The 21,208-nt window shown below is 39.9% G+C and overlaps 1 protein-coding gene and 1 pseudogene across 1 annotated transcript in view; one reads left to right on the top strand and one right to left on the bottom strand.

Moving 5' to 3' along the window:
- Rab10 (RAB10, member RAS oncogene family) overlaps positions 1-21,208 on the top strand; it is an 81,807-nt gene that overhangs the window by 44,083 nt on the left and 16,516 nt on the right. The window contains exons 2-3 of the mRNA XM_004839126.4: positions 10,531-10,591; positions 20,238-20,376. Of these exons, the coding sequence (XP_004839183.1) occupies positions 10,531-10,591; positions 20,238-20,376 (200 nt within the window). The remainder of the gene's footprint in view (positions 1-10,530; positions 10,592-20,237; positions 20,377-21,208) is intronic.
- On the bottom strand, positions 2,893-3,992 carry LOC147827061 (solute carrier family 25 member 3 pseudogene; annotated as a pseudogene).

Below are 21,208 nucleotides of genomic sequence, written 5' to 3'. Positions count from 1 at the left end.
CCTAAAGTTTGGAGGTGGGAATGCAGTATTGGGGATTGAACCCAGGGCCTTCCCACTGAGCTACATTCCCTAGCCCTTTTTTGAGACAAAGTCTTGCTAAGTCATCCAGGCTGGGCCCGAACTGGATCCTCCTGCCTCATTCTACTGTATCTTAGCTAAACTTTTTCCATACTTAACGTGTGTGGGTGTATGAGGTTGTGGGAGAACGTGCGGGTGAAACAAAGGTATTTCCTTGGGGAAAAAAGGTCAGAGCTGTAAAAGGCTTGGGGCTGTCCTGAGAAATACAAATATGAATATTTGTTCATAGATGCTAATGCTGAAATTGAGATGTTTTAAATAGTGGAGAGAACATAATTTGTAAACATACCTCTCTCTCTGTTAACCTAAACTTTGTTTTTGTTAATGTAATAGGTATCTATTTTTAGAAGTCAAAACACCATTTCAAGGCTTTAATAGTAGTAGCTGGTGCAACAATGAATCCTTTTCCCTTGTCCACCTGTGTGTTACATTTCCTTGACATTTTTGGCTTTTTCTTCTGTTACTCAACTCCCTATTCTCTAATTTTACACTTCTTTTTTTTTTTCCACTTTGGGTTGGGGGAGGCAGGGGAATTTTGCTGGGGATTGAACCCAGGGTCTGTGCATATTAGTCAAGCACTGTACCACTGAGCTACACTCTCAGCTCTGCTTGTAAGTAACTTAAAAAAAACAACTCATCTTAGAAATTCTGTTATAGAAGATGAAAATTTATTTTTATATCACCAGACATTCCTGGCACCTTCATCTTCTCAAATAGTAATAACAAATGTTTTGATTAACTACTAAACCAAGTAGCATGTTTTAGCTGGATTTCCTTTCTTGGACAACTTTTTGTTTTTGCTGTAGTTTACAGGTCCTTCATTGTTACATTCACCTGGGGTTAGCAACACTATCTCTACTTTATCCCAGATTGAATCATCAGACCCTTCTGGTTTGTTTATTTGTTTTTTTGAGACAGGGTCCCGCTTTGTAGTTTAGGCTGGCAATGAACTCACTATGTAGCCCAGGCTGGCCTCCAACTTGCAGCGATCCTTCTGCCTCTGCCTCACCCTATGGAGTGCTGGGATCACAGGTGTGCGCCACCATGCCCAGCTAGACCCTTCTGTTTGTCATGTAAATTCTTTTTTTTTTTTTGTACCTGGGATCGAATTCAGGACCTTGCACTTGCAAGGCCGGCGTGGGAACCACTGAGTGTCATGTAAATTCTATTAGCATTATTTTCTTCCCCAGCCCAACCTCTGTTCTAGGAGGCATCCCTCTTGGAACTTTGTTCTTAATGTTCAAGCCAATTTGACTGGCCCTGATAGATTTCCTATCTTTGTTATTTGTTTGTTTGGTAAAGCAGTTTTCTCACAGCTATCTTAGAAAGGCTTTATGTGTAGAGAAGTTCACATTTTTCCTCTGAAAGGTCTTGGTAATTGAGTCAGCTGAAGCATACCAACAGTTGACAGATGAACAGGAAAAAAGACATATGGATCAATGTGCACTTGTGTTCAGGAGCCAGACAAAATATGAAACTCAAAGGATGAGATGGTTGAAGCTTACCATGCCCTTTGAGAGAAAAATTGAGAGAAATGGGGGGTGCGCTGGAGACAGTTTTAGAAGAGTAGTAAATGACTTTTTGTAAATGAATGTGCCTTCTGACCTAGTTCTTCTCTGGGTTAGGTGGTGACAAGGGAAAGTGAGGGATACAACCATACTGTAAACACTGCACTGTAAAGTCTGTTACTGTTTAGGTCTCGGTTATCCCATGTGTTTGAAAGGTGATTGGATCATGGAGGTGCTGTACTCATCCCTGTGAGTTTATAGCTGAATGTGCTGTTTAGGAGGTGGGGCCTGGTGAAAGAGGTAGGTCACTGGGGAGCATGACGTCAATGTGGGGCTATATCTCCCTCATGGGCTCCTGCCTTCTCTCTCTCTTTCCTAGCTGCTCCCATGACTTGAGCATTATTTCTCTGCCCAGGCCCTCTCACCATGCCATTTCTGCATTTACCCTGCCTAAATTGAAACTGTGAGCCTAAATAAACCTGTCCTTTAATTTGCGAGTGTTGGGTACTTTGTCTCAACAAGAAGAAAGTGATAGTTTCTCAGTCATCTTTAGGAGATGCGGTTAGAAAAATAGATGAAAAGTAAAAACCCGTCTGGATGTATGAGGCCTTGAGTTTGTTTTCTTGGTTAACCTTCCCTGGCTATTTGATGAGATTCGTATAGGAGAGGAACTTAAGACAATTGCTTGTCTTTTGGAGAAGAGCTCCTTTCAGTTCTGTGAGGGTGCTTCAGAGAGCCCCTCTCTACTCTTGTTTTGAGAAACCAGGTAAGGTTAGAGAAACCTAAATTCTTTTTTTTTTGGTACCAGGGATCAAACTCGCTTGGGTCCTTGCACCACTGAGCTAAATTCCCGGCCCAAAAAACCTAAATTCTAAGACTCTCCAGGTCAGCATATCAAAGTGCCACACTTTGGGATATTGCTTTCTGGGTCCCAACACATGGGAGCTAAATATTTTGAGATCTTTTATGTCTGGAAATGCCTTTCATTTGGTACTGGCTGGCTATAGGTTGAAAACATTTAAAGGCATTTTCTTTTTGTCTTCTGCATTCTAGTGTTGCTGTTGATGTGTTGAGAGTTGTTATCCCCGCCCCCTTTTGCTGGTGATTGAACCCAGGGCCTCCTGCATGTGTGATAAGTGTTGAGAGTTAACCATTCTTTTTTTCCCCCTCATGAACAGATGGGTTTATTTCAGCAGTAAGTTTGAAACTCTTGCGCTAAGCAAGGGTACTACAATAATTATACGAGGAACAGACAATTTCCTACACTGTCGTAGATAGAAAAGTTCCTTTTCTTTTGTACTTTTGTTCAACACTGATCAACAAGCAGATTCAGCCCACATTTGCTCTGATCTATCTGTTGAGTTAACCCAGGGTTCTTCTTCAGAGCCTCTGGCATCTCAGGCGGAGGTGGGCGAGGGAACCTGAAGTAGACCTTCACGGCGTCATAGATGAACCACTGTAGCGTGGTCAGAGTACCAACCATGATGATATGGGCAGGGTACCTTCCACACACCTCTAAAGCCAAGTCTCTCGAGGACCTGAGAAGCACTGCCACCTTTCCCTTTATTTAGCACAGATACCACAGAATCTGCAGGGTGAGAAACAATTGCACAGAAGACTCCAGCTATGTAGCCTGCCACAAATGTTACAACCAGCTGCTCTGCCTTCATACATTCACTTCCACTTCAGGGCTTAGGAACCACAAACTTGTACAATGCTTCAACAGTATGTTCAAAGCAGGCAAACTACATCATGGTGTGTGGTATTTGTCTCATCCAGAGAGGGGCAACTGCCTCATAGAATGCTTTTTGGCCTTCTTCCTTATACATTTTGGGAGCAGCATCTCTCAAGGTGTTGAGTTTGAATTCGAAGTTTAGCAGCTTCCATGGGAGCCAGGGCAATGTCAGCAAAGAATTCAGCGCTGGTGGAGGCAGCCACATATAGTGATGTAGTCAGAGAGAGGCATTCTCTCACACAGATGTTGCTACACAAGACTTTGAAGACTTCATAAAAGCCAAACTCGGATAGAGTAGCCAATGAAAGTTGGAGCCCATCCCTTAGCCAAACCACGAACACCATCTTCTTTAAGTGTAGCTGAGAATCCATTAAATATGCCCTTGTATTTTTGGGGGTCCACCTGCATATGGCATTTCACTAAATCCAAGGGAACCACAGCAGTATGTGTCAGCCTACAACTTAAGACCCCACCAAAGCCACATAGTGCATAAAACTTCATGGAGCCATATTTACAACTGTGCTCTTCCACTGTGGTGGTGGTCAGCTTGTCAGGGCGTTCCAGGACCTGGCAGGGCTGCTGCTGGGGCCCTCGAGGCCATTGTGCACCAGCTGCAAGTGCTGCGCATTGAAGGGGTTTGCCCGCACCAGGTGTGCCAGGGACAAGAACATCTAGCCGAGAGGGTGAACACCCAACCGCTCCTGACAGGCTGGCTCACAGAGTGAGAGTTACCTTAATCTTTTGATGTGGCCCAATTTGTTTTTCTGCAAGGTTTTGTAATCTTTTTTTCCCCTGGTATTCTGAAATCTCACTGATATTTTTTGGTATTGTTGCATCTGGGGAACAAGCACCGCTACTCTGCTGTCTGAGCAGCCACCAGGATCATAAACCCAGCCCCAATAAAAAATTAGAGGGACAAAGTTTAATGAAAGGAAGGCACTTGATTTGTAAAGAGGAAGAGGAAGTGGGGGGAGGACTCTGAAAGGATGACTGCTTTTATGAGGGGCGGTCAGAGACCCTTCCCCTCCACCTGGAACTGGCCATAACTGGATTGGCTTCTGAGCACCTCTGCATAGTGTCATTTTCCCAGTGGTCTATGTGCAGCTTCTTTCTGTCTGTTTACTTGTCCTTGACCTACCTTTTAGGGCCTTACCTTCGGGGTGGGCAGCTGATTGGCAAAGGGGTGCCTTATTTGTGGTTAGAGTTATTAAGGGAGCATGAGGGTGTCTATCGTATTCTGTGTGACTCGAGTGAATACAAACATATATATGTATGTTAGTGCTTGGGTGTGAGTACACATTTGTGTGAGAGCTTTCCTCAGAGTTAGTCAGCAGCCGCCACCCTGTGTCTCCCTGTATTGTATTGAAATGAAGGTGGAAAAGGACAGCCGTCTCAGCTTGGCTTGTGCACTTGGCTCTCTGACTGTCAGCTCTTTCCTTTTCTGGTCTCTTGGTGCAAGTCCCAGGGCAGTTTGGTGCCTTTCTTTATCTGGTTTTTCTCTCTTCTACCCCTGTCTTTGACCTACTTCCCAGGGGAATTTCTCTAGTAAAGTTTGTTTTTAACTCTTAGGATTAGCTAGAAGACCTGATGAGGACCCTATTCTGTTTTTTTCCCTTTGTCTACAGACCTCTGACCCTACAATATGGGCTTTATTTTATTTTTATTTTTATTTTTTTTGGTACTGAGGATCAAACTTGGGTCCTTGCACTTGCCAGGCAGGCAGTAGGACCACTAAGCTAAGTCCCCGGCCCTATGGACTTTATTTTATTCTTTATGCTAAGTAAGCACTTAGTGATCTTCCTGTCCAAAAATATTTCTTTGATTCTGTTAAGTTTTCTTACGTAATTTCCTTGACTGTTATCCGTATGCCATTTTCTCTGTTCTTTCTCACTTGTGTTAGATGTCAGTCAGACCTTCTGGTTTGATCTTCTGGTCATGTCTCCCGTATATTCCATTCCTTGTCACTTCATCATATTTTCTGGGAGAACTCAATTATTTTTCTTATAACCTTTCTGTTGAATATATTATTTTGCCTTTAAAAATTTCTTTAATGTTTTTTTGGTGCTTCAGACCAAACCCAGGCCCTCGCGCTTGCTAGACAAGCTTTCTACTGAGCTAAATCCCCAGCCCAATTATTTTGCCTTTTTTTGTGGGGGGTGTGGGTCTCGTACTAGGAATTGAATCTTGGGCCTTCCTTACACATCCGTGTGGACCCCTTTGAGACAAGACCGTGCTGTACTGCCCAGTCTGAGCTGGAACTTGTGGTGCTCTTGCCTCAGCCTTCTAGAGAGCTGGCATTACTGTTGTGCACCACTATGCACATTTTATTTATTTAATTTTCAGGAGGGTTCTGATTTAGCTTGACACCCCCAAGTTAAAAAATCTTATGTTTCAGTGAGAAATGTTAGCTTTTCTGCACCATTGCCCATTTCCTGTTTGGGTTTTCCGTAATTGTTTTGGGATATCATTGAAATGTTTGACCCAGGGCTCTAAAGAGCTGATTGAAAGTGGGTAAGGGTGCTTGTCAAAGTAGTGACTTTCAGGGCCAGGGATTTAGTTCAGTGGTGCCACTGCCTGCCTCGCAAGTGCAAGGTCCCGAGTTTGATCCCTGGTACCAAAAAAAAAAAGTAGTGACTTTCACCTTGATGGTAAAACTACATGTGTTTTTTCAAAATTTGCAAAGGGAGACAAGTTGCAGATAAAAGCCAAGCCTGATGGCTCAGGCCTGTAATCCAGTACTACAGGAGGAAGGGGCAGGATGGATTCAAGTTCATGCCCAGCCAGAGCAATTTAGTGACTGAGACCCTGTTTCAAAATAAACAATAAAAAAGAGGGGCTGAGGATGTAACTCAGAGTTGAGTGTCTGTGTGTGTGAATGAGAATATGACTGGATGAATATGGCGATAGGGAGCTAGAACAGAAAATGGTATGATAACAGAGAGCTGTGGGGTGGGGTGGTGGAGAAACATTGCAGTTTAGGCTAGAGTAGCTAGGGGAAACCATGCTGGAGGACAGCAGTATTCCAGGCTGAGGAGTCATATATGCAAAGGACCCTGAGATGGGAATTTATCTGTTCGTGTGGATCATCAAAAAGGAAGAAAGTACACTTTGTTGAACCAGAGTAAGATACGTACAATGTTGAGGACAGGTTAGAAGGCGCGTGTGTGGGGTGGGGAGTGTGTTAGGCCTTATGGGCCACTTTAAGGATTTTTGGTTTTAGTCTGTGAGAGATGGAATTTGGAGAAATCTAATAGGTTGAGTGTCTTGAGTTTGGAGTTTAAGAGGGAGCTTTAGCCTGGCATGTAAGAGTCATCATGGTGTATTTTAGAATTAAAAGTAATAAAGATAGGGAAATCACTATTTGGGGGACTAGGGAATGAGTAAAGATAGAAAATAACTCCAGTTTTTAAGGGTCATGGAGAGGAGGAGAAATCTGCAACAAAGATGGAAGAATGGCCCAACAAACAAAAAAAGGAAGATGAAGAAAGAGTAACAAACAGGAGAAGTTTTTTTTTTTTTTACCTACCCCCCTCAATCCTCATACTGGGAGTTGAATCCAGGGCCTTTCCACTGAGCTGTGTCCCTGGCTCTTGTAAAATTTGTAGGCATGGCCTCACTAAGTTGCTGAATTGCCCAGGAGGAACTGAAAATTACAGTGCTCCTGCCTCAGTCTCTTAGAATGGTGGAGTTGCAGGTGTGCACCACCATGCCAGGCTTGGGTCCTTTTTCCCCAGAATCCCAGAACCACCATATGAGAATGAGCTCCAATTGAGCAGTGAAGACTTTCTGTCCTCCGCAAAGAGTAGGAGAAGCTAGTGATAGATTTGAAAATTAACTTCTCAACCGCTTAGGGGCAGAGAAGTCATTGGATACAGGATAAGAGAAATGAGGGGAAGGAATAGACTAGTAAAGAGGAAGAACCTTAATGTCTTTCTGTGGATGTATAGATATTTTCTGGAGATTTTATCCCCCCTTTCATGGTTCTTTCAGGTCAGTTGTCATGGCAGTTGTCAGCAGTCACAACACAGTCAGGGTAGGAGAGTCATTTAACATGGAGAAGGAACTACAGTGAAGTTATGGGTTATCTGGCTGTCACTGACAGCTACTCAGATCCAGTTGGTTTTGGCTAGCCCACTTGAATGGGGACTTCTGGTCTTCTGACATCCTGTCCTTCGAGATAAATGAGAATAAGGCAGGGTAGAAATTCAGGTAGATTATATAGGCAGTACACTGAGAAATGTTTTCATTCAGGGAGGAAGAACAGCTTCAATTCTTGCTAATTAGGTCAACTCAGATAAGGACTTAGAATGACCTTTGGGGCTTAGGCATAGCTCTGTGGTAGAGTGCATGCATTAACATGCATGAGGCCTTGGGTTCAGTGCCTGGCAACCACCCCCCACCCCCCCACCCCCGCAAGGAAAAAAGTAGAAACATGGAGATCTTGACCTCAATGAAAGCGGTTTGGTGGAGTGGTGTTTAATAAAAACAACAAAGTGTGATTGAAAAGGATTCAAGAGATGGGAGGAGAAAAAAATAGAGATTACGTGTATAGTTAACTTTAAGGGATTAGTCTTGAAGACCATGTAATTTTAGGGTGCTTATTATTTGAGAAGTTTTTAGAAAACTAAAAATATTGGCTGTGGACATGGACTAAGGTTAATGTTGGTTAGGTGGCGCCTTTTGATTGGGTATTGAAAACATAATCAGGATAAGCTGAAAGATCCTGGCTAGTAAGAAGCAGATAGGCTTGAATTAAGAGAGGGTAGCACTATGTTAAATCCAGGAGTTTGAAGGGCTAAGGGGCATTACAGATTCTGGGGGCCAAAAAGAGGTGTTCAGCATATTTTGTTGCAGATCTGTTGTTGACCATTTCTTAGTGAAAAAATTAGTTATTAAAAATGAGATATAGAAGAGAAACCATGCAATCTGGGGGAAGGTATAAATAGGAAAACCATTGAATAATTGGTATTTCTTTTATTGTGGTACTGGGGATTGACCCCAGGGCCTTTCTCCTGCTAGGTAGGAGCTCTATAGTGGAGGTAGATCCTCATCCTTTTATTTTGAGACAAGGTCTTGCTGAGCTGCCTAGGTTGGTCTCGAACTTGTGATCCTTCTGCCTAAACTTCCTGAGTAGCTGAGTTTACAGGTGTATACCAGGACGCTTCTGCTCTGTTTCTTCTTTTACTTGAAGCACATTTTCCTCCTCATAATTCCTTCCCGTGAATTTATGGACTGGGACGTGTAAAAATTTTTTTCCTTTCACCTTACTTCTGTGAACCTTCAAAATGTTTAGACTAAGTAATTTCTCCTCTGGAAAAGTTTATGGAATCTTTAAATATTTAAAGTTTTAATTAGTGATGTATCAGTTGGAATCATATAAAAGGTTCTAATTGCCTTACAGTTTTTATCTATTTTTCCTTTTTAAAGATTATAGCATGTTTTTTCTTGAAGCTTGGTTTACTCTTATATCTGTTTATATCCTTTAGCCAGTTTTCTTCATTGTGTTCATTATTAGTTGAAGCTTCGATAGATAACTCTTTGTATTTGTTTCATAGGATCAAAACTGAGGTTTATAAACTGAGGTTATAAAACTGAAAGGAAAATTGAGATTAGGAGAGTTAATCTGTGCTTTTGATATTCCTCTCCTTCTGAAACAGTGCATGAATTTTGGTATAGTTTAATTAATGTAAAAAAAAAATTTTAAGTTTAAAAATCTTTATGGCCTTTATTTTTAGTTCTAGAATCAAGCTTCACTCGATTTTATAAAATAGAATAAGTGTTCTCTCCTAATGGAAATTTGCAGTGCTATAAATTTTTCTCTAAATACTACTTTGAACTGTATCCTACAAATTTTGATGTGTTTCTGTATCTGACCACTATGTTCCAAAACATGGGAGACAATCTTTGGTGGAAAAGGAAAAGGTTTGTTTGTTCAAAACTGGCTCCAGCAGGGATGGAGGGACTTTATTTCAAGAGGGGGAGAGTAATATAAATGAGACAATAAACAAATTCCTGCGCTGTTCCATCCTCATTCTAGGCTCCTTCCCTCCCTTGTGGAAACCAGACCCCAACTTCCTAGGGCCAGCACCTGCACATTCCTTTTAGATAAATAGGGAATTTTTTTGATAGGAGCTAGTTTCTGACAGAGGCGTTACCTCCCTGTCCATTCATCTGAGTTAAGGAAGTTGTATGTGTGTCCTCAGTGTGAGGAAGCTAGAAAAGCAACCTATCTCATAGAAAACAAAACAACATAATTTTTTTTTTTGGGTACCAGGGATTGAACTTGGGTCCTTGAGCTTTCGAGGCAGACTCTGGAACCACTGAGCTAAATCCCCGGCCAAAACAACATAATTTTTAAAGATCCACTTTACCCTCTTGGTTACATTTTATTTTCATTTTCGTTCATTTAATTTTTTTCTAATTTTCACTGCATTTTTTTGATCCATGAATTCCCAGATATTTTGAGATTTTTTTTCCAGATGTTGTTTTGGTATTGATTCCTGACTTATTGTGGTCAGAAAACAGAGTTTGTATGACTTCAATACTCTTAACTGTATTGAAATTTCATTTATTGCCCTTCTGTTTTATTTTAATACTTGTTGAGTGTGCACTTAAAAAGTGTGTGGCTGGGGATGGAGCTCAGTTTACTTGCCTGACATGTGCAAGGCCCTGAGTTGAATCTTTAACATCAAAAACAAACAATAACAACACAAATCAAAAAACCATGTGTGTATTCATTGTTGGATGGAGAGGTATATATCATTTAGGTCAAATTTGTTAATATAGGGTTATTCAAGTATTCTGTATTATTTTTCTTTCCACATTTAAAAAATCAACTATTGGGGCTGGGCATTAGCCCAGAGGTGCCACCCCCTGCCTCATAAGAGCAAGGTCCCGAGTTTGATCCCTGGTACCAAAAAAAAAGGAAAAAAATCAACTATGAAGGGGTGTTAAAAATCTCTAACTATAATAGTAAATATTTTAAATCTTACTTCCTTCACTAATTTGTAACAACTTTTCCGTATAGCTATTTCTTTGACCATTCTGGATCTTCCTTTTCTTGGCTATAAGATTGTGGACGCATTTGCTCAGATTTGCAGTTTAAAAAGTGTCAGCATTTTTATTTTCTTTAATAAATTTGATTATAGCTAAGCACAAAGCCACAACTAATTACAAGTTACCCTTTTTTCCCCCCCTCCTATGTTACAGGAATAGACTTTAAGATCAAAACAGTTGAATTACAAGGAAAGAAGATCAAACTACAGATTTGGTAAGTGGTACTAATTTACTTATTTTATATAACAGAATGCCAGATGTGGTAGTGAAATACTTCCTTGTCACTTGTTTAGAATCTGTTAGAGTTTTCTTTTCTTTTCTTTTTGGTACTGGGAATTGAACTCGTGACCTTGTGCTTGTTAGGCAGGTGTGGCGCCACTGAGCTAAATCCCCAGCCCACTGTTCGACTTTGTAAAAAACAATCAGATGAACCTCAGTGAAGGAGAAATGTAGTACTTGCCATTGACTTGGTCTGTGAAGGCTGGCTGTTACTTTTTCCACTTGCTCGTAAACGTGGGCAGGTCACATACTGTCAGGCTTTTATATCTCCATAGGCAAAATGGAACTGATACCACTTATCTCAAAGAATTGTTAAATAATCCGTGTAAAGCCTTTAGCACTATGCTTTGCTTACAGACATCCAATATAAAAGGTTACTTTTATAATCTTTGTTGCTTTGAGTCTTAACTAAAATATTTGTTTTCCTTAATGTGTTTTAAGTTTTATAAAAAAGAGGGTCTGGGGATGTAGCTTAGTGATAGAATGTTTGCTTTGCTTTGTAGAGGTCCTGAGTTCAATCCTCTAGCACTGAAAAAAGAAAAGATTTAGACATTCTCTTTAATTAATTTATATAGTTTTTTGCCTGCAGAAGTACAATAAAATTAATTGAATTTGTATTCAAGTCTGAACCATGGACATTAAAGTTATAGCAGTACTTTATAGTGAATATTGCTTGTTTTATGTGTATTATAGGTATCAACCCATAAAACGTTCTCAAGGACATATGGCTTCACATATATATACATGCATATGTGTCTATGTAAGAGAAACTAGATTTCACAGAACAATTTTTCAGACATATTTTGCATTATATATAAAACCTTGCCTTACTAAATTTGTCCTGTACGTCTATCTCCTCTCCCTCTTCCACAAACTTTCTCTTCTGTTCCTTGATCTTACGGATTTATGAATTTCTTCCTTCTTTGGGGTTAAAGAGGCAATACTGGGAATTGAACCCAGGACCTTCTCACTCTGCTATATCTACAGCCCTTTTAAAATAATTTTTTTCATTTTTTTGAGAAAGGATCTCACTAAGTTACCCAGGGTGGGCTCAAACTTTCAATCCTCCTGCCTCCTAGTGTGTCTGGGATTATAGGCATTTGGTCCTATGACTAGGTCATTTCCTTCCTCTTATTGTTTTAGTCTTTTTGTATCATTCATTCATGCATTCATTCATTCATTCATTTTTTTCATGCATTCATTTTTGAGATAAAGTCTCACTAGTTCAAGCTGGCCTTGAACTCACTGTGTAGCTGAGGCTGTTCTCAAACTCATGAACATCTTGTCTAGCTTTCCAAGTATTGGGATGACAGGGGTGCACCATCACACCCAGCCTCTTTTTGTAGCTTTTAGAAGTAAACAGTAACAAACAGCACTTGTTTTTAAAAAGAATGGTGTGCTGGATATGATGGTGCATACCTGTAATGTCAGCACTAGGGACGCTGAGGCAGGAGGATCACTGTGAATTTGAGGCTGTGCTGCCTTCCTTGCAAATACAAGGTCCCAAGTTCGATTCCCCATACCAAAAAAAGAGAAAAACCAAAATATAGCACAGAAATGGCAACATTTCTAATTTTAATGTCATTTAATTTTTAAACACTTTAAATTGAACTTCTCAGTGAAAACGCTTAGATGGCAACATTCCAAGAAGAAAGAAGCCGTGTAGCTCAAAGTTAGGAGATCTGAGAGATATCCATAGTAATTCAAGAAGTCTTTTAACATGAAAAACCCGTTTCTCATAACTTATCATACCTTGAAATTCAAAACTTTTCCCTCACCTTTAATGCTTTGTGCCCAGTTGCTATTAAAAGCATAGTGATTTTTTTTTTTTTTTTTTGGTACCGGGGATCAAACTCAGGACCTTGCACTTATAAGGCAGGCGCCAGAACCACTGAGCTAAATCCCCGGCCCATAAGCATAGTGATTTTTGTATTTCTCTAATTCAAATAAATACATTAATTCTGTTTTGACATGAAAAGGCCTGTTTTGTAAGTGAATATTAGTCTTGGAAAGTTTCTTTAGTTTGTGCTAAAACTGTGTCTTTTCTTAACTCCGAATGATCATTTTTTTCCTGCTTTTTTCCAGGACTCTCTCAGCCTTTATGTTGCATAAGGGTGGAGTTGCTTCTTCCCCTGCCCAGGGCATATATGTATTAGCTTGTTTGGCTCAAATTTGTGATCCTCCTGCCTCAGCTTCCCAGAATGCTGGGATTAGAGATGTGTACCACCATGATTGGCTAGAGCTGTGGCTTTTTAAATCCTGGATCTGTAGAAAGTTTTCATCACAATTTATCTTGCTACCTACAGTTTTCATTGGGTTAGTCAGCCCTGCTAGGAAAATAGCCATAGTAAGTTACTTCAGGGCTTTTGTTTTGGGGAGGTGGTGGTCAGGAATGTCTGCCACTGTCAACATCTGTATTTTTTTTTTTTTTTTTGGTACCAGGGATCGAACTTGGGTCCTTGTACTTGTGGGGCAGGCGGTGGAACCACTGAGCTAAATCCCCGGCCCAACATCTGTATATTTGTACCAGCAGTAAATTTTAGTCAACACAGTCACCCAAAACCAGTACTTTGGTTTTTTATTTAACCAATACTTTGATTTTGTAAAATTAACCCCCCATTTATGGAAGGTGCCAGATACTTGGCATTTTGGGGGTTTTTTTGGTACCGGGGATCAAACTCGGGACCTTACGCTTTCAAGGCAGGTGATGGCACCACTGAGCTAAATCCCTGGCCCAATTGGCATTCAGTTTTGATTTTTCCCATTCTCTTGATTTCCATGTTCAATTCATTAGCAAGCCTTGTTTATTCTCCATCTCCAGTGTTACCTCCTAGTCCATCGATGGTGAACCTGTGTCACATGTGTTGTTCTTCTTTTAAGACAAAAGATGTTAGTGAGTTGTTTTTTCTAAACTAAAATCTCAGTATTCAGGTTTAATTACAGTGTTGGTGCTTTGTGATAAGTAAGTGGTTTTGGGGTTGCAGTTTGAGCACTAAATTTCACCATCATTGCTGTAGTCTATGCCTCCATTACCTCTTTGTGCTATTGTAGTAGGCTCTAACAGGTCTTCCCCCTTTGCCTTCTTGCTGTGCCTTTTTCATATATCAGAATAACTCTTTCAAATATAAACCCAATTATGGTTGTCCTTCTGTTTATTGCCCCTTTGACTTTACATTGCATTTCAAATGAAAGTGCAAATTCTGAATCCACATGCCTCACCACAGTAAGGATCTCACTCACCTTTCTGATCTCCTCACTCTGCTTTATAGCTTCCAGCCCCAACTGATCTTTTAATTCCATAAACCTGACAAGTTCTTTTCCATTTTAGAACCTTTGTACATGATTTGTGGGCCCTGCCAACCCTCAGATTCCTTCCTCCTAGCTCCCCATGGCTAGACTATTAGAAATTACCATTCCCTTTCAGAGACTTCAGGTCTCAACTCCTTTCCCCCTTTTCCTCATCTCTTAACCACTTTGCCCCATTGAGGATGCCAGGCATGTTTCCATTTCAAGGCCCTTGAACTTTTTACTTTTCTTTCTGCATGGAATGCTTCTCATCAGATCCTTGCTTTGCTATTTTCTCTCATTCAGATCTTGATTCATTGTTATCCTCAGAGAAGCCTTGTGTGATGACTAAAGAAACCCAGTCCTTCTAGGCACTATTCATATTTAACCCAAGTTACAGTAGTTTTCAGTATGTGAAGCCACTATAGTTTCATAAATGACTCATTTTTGTTCCCCTACTAGAGTATATGTTTTTTGAGAGTGAGAATCCCAGTTGTATGTTTTATGCTTATAGCTCCCATCTGGAACAGATGTTGTTGCCTGAATGACTTCAGTCAGTGGTTTCTGTTCACACTTGGCTTCTCACCTTAAGCATCACCTGTGTAGAGAGGCTCCCCAGCCATTCTAAATTGCTTTGTCTCTCCTTGCCCTGCTTTCCGTCATTCTCCCTGTTCATCTCACTAGCATTCACAATTTGGAAATACAGATTAATTTCCTTTCTCCTGCCTTCTGCACTGTTGTAGGCTCTCAGAAGGCAGGCCTTTTTATTTGAAAAGTAATACTTTTGGGTAAAGATAAGCTTATTTGCAGTACAGTACTACTGATTGAACCTAGGGCTTTCATGATGATCTATATCCCCCAGTCCTTTTTATTTTTTATTTTGAGACAAGTTCTTCCTAAGTTTCCCAAGTGGGGCTCTAGTTTTTGATCCTCCTTGCCTCAGCCTCTCACAGTGCAGGGATTACAGTTCAAGGTGTGTGGCATCATACCCGGCTAAGATAAGCATAATTTAAACTCATATTTCAGGTGTAGGGAAATTATAGCTCCTTGAAGAAATGCAGGTCTTAAGATAGTATGCAATGTGTGAAATTTGAACACCTTAATTTATAAAAAATAACTTCATTATGTTAACAAAAAACACAGTTATAAAATTCGGGGTCTCTGCACTGCAGAGCAGATTGGTGTTGTCTCTGGCCTGTTCCAGTGCTGTCAGGACTCAGACTAAAAATAACTGTCATAGTAGTCAGAGTGCACAGCTTTTCTGACCCAGCATGTGGAACATTAAGAAAAAAAAGCTATCTTAATTCCTAGACTGTATCACTCCTTTGAATGTGTCATCGGGAAAAATAGTATTTCACAATACTCTGATCTGTGTATTATTTTATGTAAGGGAAATTCTGCCATTGGCTTATAATTTGAAAAACTTGGTCATACTGAGTAGGATGGGAAGAAAAAAGTGTTAGCAGAGGGCTGGGGATGTAGCTCAGTGGTGCCATGCCTGCCTCACAAGCACAAGGTCCTGAGTTTGATCCCCGGTACTTAAAAAAAAATGTTAGCAGAGAAAAGTTGACTAGTTTTGAAAACAAGCTTAGGCACCTGTATTATTGAAATGTAAAAGGAAAATGTGAACAAATAAATGTTTAATTGCCCATCAGATATTTAAAAACACCTTCTTTTGGTTGTTGGATTGAACCTGCTGGATTAGATTAGATTTTGGCCAGGTGTGTTACACAAACCAAAAAATGCTTTGACCAGTGAACAAGCAGTCGTGACTATTTATTTGGTACTGGGGATCGAACTCGGGTCCTTACGCTTGCGGGGCAAGTAGTGGAACCATTGAGCTAAATCCCCAGCCCTAGCAGTGACTATTTTTAACCCTGAACAGAGTTACTAAGTAGACTAGGGCAGTGATGGTGAACCTTTAGAGACAGTGCCCAAACTGCAACTCAAAACCTACTTGTTTATGGTAACATACTAACACTGCAGTTAAACTTGAATACTGAGGTTTTAGTTTAGAAAAAAGCACTTCATACATTAACATCTTTTGTCTTAAAAACAACACATGTGCCATAGGTTTGCCACAGCTGGCCTCAAGATAGTGAGGAAAGGACCTTGTTCTTTTTTTGATACTGGGGATTAAGTCCAAGGCCCTGTGCATGTTAGGCAAGTACTCTACCATTGGGTTAAGTCCTTAGTACCCTTTAATTTTATTTTGAAACATTTCATTTGTTCGTCTGGCCTCAAACTTGTGACTCTCTTACCTTAGCCTCCTGAAGTAGCTGGGATTGCCAGTGTGTGGTACTGTGCCCAGTTAGTCTATAGTATTTCTTTTTACTAGATCAGAAAAGAAATAAGCTATTCTTAGTGTGATGGATGAGACGGGCATTTGTTCTTTAATAGAAACGTTTATAATCACACCTGATAGAAGCACTTTTTTTTTTTTTTTGGTACTGGGGATCGAACTCGGGTCCTTGTGCTTTCAAGGGAGGCAGCGGAACCACTAAGCTAAACCCCCGGCCCTAAAGCACTTTTAACTCAATACATAAAATTAAAGATAAAGCAGGAAATTGGAGATGAGAAGGAAGGGCGAGTGGAAAAGGAGAATTGCACTTTCTTGCTTCGCAGCCACCATCAGCCTCCAGTTCTTCTCTAACAGTTCTGTGGGCTAATAGGCTGAATTAACTTTCATTATGTTTCTTCTACAAAAACTGTCGTAACCACAGCTGGAGCCCAGGTCCTCTGGCAGACCCTCAACTGAGTGTCTACAGGATGGTCGGTGAACTCCTGGTTAGCAAAACTTGATCACAGTCTTTCCAGAGGTGGGGAAGAGGGACAGCTCTAGAGATGGCTGTAAATCTTGGAGATGATATCATAGGCAGTCACGGCAAAGTTGTTCAGGGTGACTGTTGCTGCTGCCCAAAGCAGAGCAAGCAGTCCTTGATACCAGTCACTGGCAGCAGCGTTTTGTCTCCATGAGTTTCTTGGCTTGGGCTGCAACCCCACTTTCTGCTGCTGCAGCCTCCCACTTGAGGGTCACTCTGTCCCCATTGGGGCACTTCTGTGTCACTGACAATATCAGCTAATTGGGTTATTTTTCTTCCTCAAACATGGCATAGTCTCTTTTCTTGCCTTCTTGTTTCATTGGCAGTTATTAATCACCCTCTGATATTCCATGTTTTGTCTACCCCAAATAGAACATAAACTCCATTAAGGCAACAGTTTGTTGTTACTGTTAGCTGCCTAGAATAGTGTCTGGTGTATGGTACAGTATTTGGTCAGTAAATTGCTGGTAAATGAATACAGGAGATTTTTGTTTTAAAGAGCAGACCCATATACTTTGAGATGAAATGTGCATATGACAGGGCTGAGATTCTCTTAAGAAAATTGAAAAGTTCAAGTATTTCTTTTTCTTAGCTAAATTAAAAAATAATTTTATTTTATCTTTATTATAGAAATAGGCTGCAAGCAAAATTAAGGGTTTCCTTGTGAAACAGCTTTGTGTTCTGCTTATGTACCAACAAATATTGAGAGAGCTCTTAGTACAGAAGAACATCTGCAAAGTTCAGGGATTGAACTCGGGACCTTGTGCTTGTGAGGCAGGCGCCGGAATCACTGAACTAAATCCCCGGCCCGCAAAGATGATTTTGACTTAGAACATTGTTAAAATGTCTTAAAAACATGAAATTAAAATTTGAACATCTTTGCATATTTTTATGAAAACCTTCAAAAATTGTTTGTAAATTAGAAAAAACAACAAATGTCCAAGGAAGTTAAGTACCTTCAAAGCTGGAAGAAGTAGAACTGAGGATAAACTTGAGTTTGACCCATTTTCTCTGTGTGTTCTTGCGTAATGCGCACAGAATACACACAGAATAAGTGTGTATTCATACAATACACAGTAAGTTTTGAATTGATGGGTAACTGATATATTACAGATGTATGGACAAATCAGTTACACCTAAAATGTGAAAATGAGGATCCAGTCAGGTGTGGGTGGTGGGGATAGATTGCGGAGCGGCTGTCAAGTGGGATTGAGGGTGTGGCACAATGCTGGAGCACATGGAGCACGAGAAGACCTGGGTTCAGTTTCTCTCACATGCACACACTCATGTTCTTTCATTCCCAGTCTCTGTGTCTGTCTTGGAAAAGGCAGGAGGACAAGCTTGTGTACTGAGGGACGTGGGAAAAAATGTGGCTCTAAGTGGTTAAGGAAAAGAGGGACCAAAATTACAGGGGCTAGAGAAAGGATAAATCCTGTAAGGCCTTGTAAGCCCCGGGATAAGGATAAAGATTTTGGAGTTGATTCTGGTTATAAGTTGCCATTAGAAGTTTTTTGTGCTTGTGGGGTTTTTTTTTCTTTGTTTGTACAGTTTTTTAGTTTTTCAGATTTTTTTGAACAAGGTCTTGTTATGTAGTTCAGGCTGGCCTTGAACTCACTATGTACCCCAGGCTGGCCCCATCATAGTGATCTTCCTGCCTCAGCCTTCTGAGTATGTTTTGTTTTGTTGAGACAGTGTCACCCTGTGTAGTTCAGGACTATGTAGCCCAGGCTGGTCTCGAACTTGATCCTCCTATCTCAGCCTCCCAAGTGCTGGGATTACAGGTGTGTGCGAACACATCCAGCTGTTTGTTTTTAAGCTTGCCATGATTTTATTATGTTTTGTAGTGGATTTATTAAGATATGATTCACATGTAATATAATTTACTTATTTAAAATGCACATTTCAGTGGTTTTTAGTATATTCACAAGATTGTACAACCACCATCACAACTTTTAGGACATTTTAATCACCCCAAAAGAGAAATTTCCTACCTTTCATACCCTCCAAACTCTCACTGGGGTAATTACTAACTTTTTGTCTTTGTAGGTTGTAAGAAATTCTGGACATTTCTCTTATATGGGAGTATATAATATATACTCTTTGGTGATTAGTGCTTTCGCTTAGCACAGTGTTATCAAGGTTCATCTGTGTTGTATTGTGATTAGCTTCTTGCCTACCTGCTTACTGTGCTGGGAGTCAGGCCCAAGGGTTCGAGCATGTTGATTCCTCTTTTTTTTTTTTTTTTTTTTCCTGAATAACATTCCATTGTATGGATGTACATATTTTACTCATTAATCGGTTGATGGCTTTGTGTTGTTTCCACCTTGGGCTATTCTGAATAATGTTGCTATGAATATTTGTAAGTTTTTGTGTGAATTTGGTGGTGGGAGCTTTGAGACAGGATATCACTAGGTAATTCATGCTGGTTTAAACTCAAGATCCTCTTGCCTCAGCCTCCTGAGTGTTAAAATTATAGATGTGTGTCAGTATACTAGACTATAATTATTTCAAAGTAAAAGTTTAAAAATGTTAGCTGGCAGGAGACATGAAATGTTAGTTGAAGGGGTGTAGAGAATGGAGTTTTTTATTTTTGCTTTTTAGAAAAAGACACTAAAAACATGTTATAAACTGGTAAGAGTTATCCATAAACGAGGAAGGAATTGGTGATGCAAATGAGAGCATAATTTTTTTTTAATGAGAGCATAATTACTGGAGCAAGCTACATATAGAACCTTTGGCTTGAAGGCATTAAAAAATAAGGAAAATGATTAACATATATTTGTCTTATTTATAAATGAGGTTACCTTTACAACTTTTTATAAATAAATCTAGCTGTAGCCCTTAAATGTTCTAAAAATTTAGCCAGGAATGGTGGTATATGATTGTAATTCTGACACTGAGAAGGCTGAAAAGACTAAAGCAAGAGTGTCATGAGTTTGAGCCCAGCCTGGGCTACATAGTGATCCATTGTTTAAAAAAGGAAAGAAGAACAAAAATGTTGTAAAAGTTCCACACACTTTTGTGTGTCATTATTGAACTAAATTATGAAATAAAATGGAATTTCAAGAGTTTTATATCTCATTTTGAACTATTTTCCTTCCCAGATTGTCATTCAGTGAGAGTAGGTCATTAATTTCCTTCAACTGAAAAATGAAGAACCATAATTATTTACTAATTAAGAGTTAAATAAAGCCAGGCGTAGTGACACATGCATTCTGAGAGGCTGAGGCAGGAGGATCACAAGTTTCAGCCCAACCTGGGCAATTTAGTGATTTCCTTGTCTCAGAATAAAAATAAAAAGGCTGGGGATGTAGTCAGTTTGAAGGCACTGAGTTCAAGTCCTAGTGCTACACACACACAGCAAGTTAAATAAGTGGCTGTTCTGTTTTACTTTAATCTGTTTTATGGTTTTGTCCTGTATCTGAAATGCAGTGATACTAAAATGCTTCATGTATTTATTGGCTGTTATTTCAGGGACACAGCAGGCCAAGAGCGATTTCACACCATCACAACCTCCTACTACAGAGGAGCAATGGGTATCATGCTAGTGTATGACATCACCAATGGTAAAAGCTTTGAAAACATCAGCAAATGGCTTAGAAACATAGATGAGGTAAGACCTAGAAATTATGTAAATCCTTCCTTTTACATTTTGGACAGTCTTTCTAACCCCATCCTAGACAGTCTACATATTACCCAAAAACTATAAAACCGTTTTATAAAATGCTTCCAAATAGAAAACTACCAGTGATTTTTATAGTCCCTCTCTCTACATAAATTCTTTCAATGAATTTTTATTGGGTGACAGAATGAAACTTTTAGTAACAATTGTAAAAAGTATTTTTTTTTTAAAAAAGTATTTTTGGGGCCAGGGATTTAGCTCAGTGGTTCCTCTGCTTGCCTCACAAGCTCAAGGACCCAAGTTTGATCCCTGGTACCAAAAAAAAAATTTTTTTTAAGTATTTTTATAAAGTTTTTTTTTACACCAATGTCATATTTTAGAGATTTTGAAATATATGGAGTACTAATAGAGTTAAAGATCTTAGGGCTGGAGATTTAGCTCAGTGGTTTCGCCGCTGGCTGCGCAAGCGCAAGGACCCGAGTTCGATCGCTGGTACCCCCCCCCCCAAAAAAGAAAGAAAAAGATCTTACAGTGCCATATCATTGCATGTGAAGAGACAATTTTTCATAAGTTAAAGTGTATTGCAGCGTGTCTTTCTGTGCTGCAGCTTAGGTTAGTGTTTCTGGCAACTTGCAGTATGATCAAGCCATTCCTAAATTGTTTCAGGTGACTGGAATAATTTGTTCATTTAGTGGCTGAGAGGTTCTTAGAAGAGTAATTCTGTACTTTGTTTTAAAAATTTTTGTTAGTACGTTTGCAGTCATTGTGGGTAGTGTTGATACATGTACGTAACACATCTTAATTCTTTTTTCATCCCCTTCCC

The sequence above is a fragment of the Heterocephalus glaber genome, unplaced genomic scaffold (assembly GCF_053883595.1).
Source record: "Heterocephalus glaber isolate CG9 unplaced genomic scaffold, H.glaber_assembly_v1.0 deba00001457, whole genome shotgun sequence".
In the NCBI taxonomy this organism is placed as follows: domain Eukaryota; kingdom Metazoa; phylum Chordata; class Mammalia; order Rodentia; family Bathyergidae; genus Heterocephalus; species Heterocephalus glaber.
Note: the sequence above shows the minus strand (reverse complement) of the source record. Positions and strands in the feature narration are given on the sequence as shown.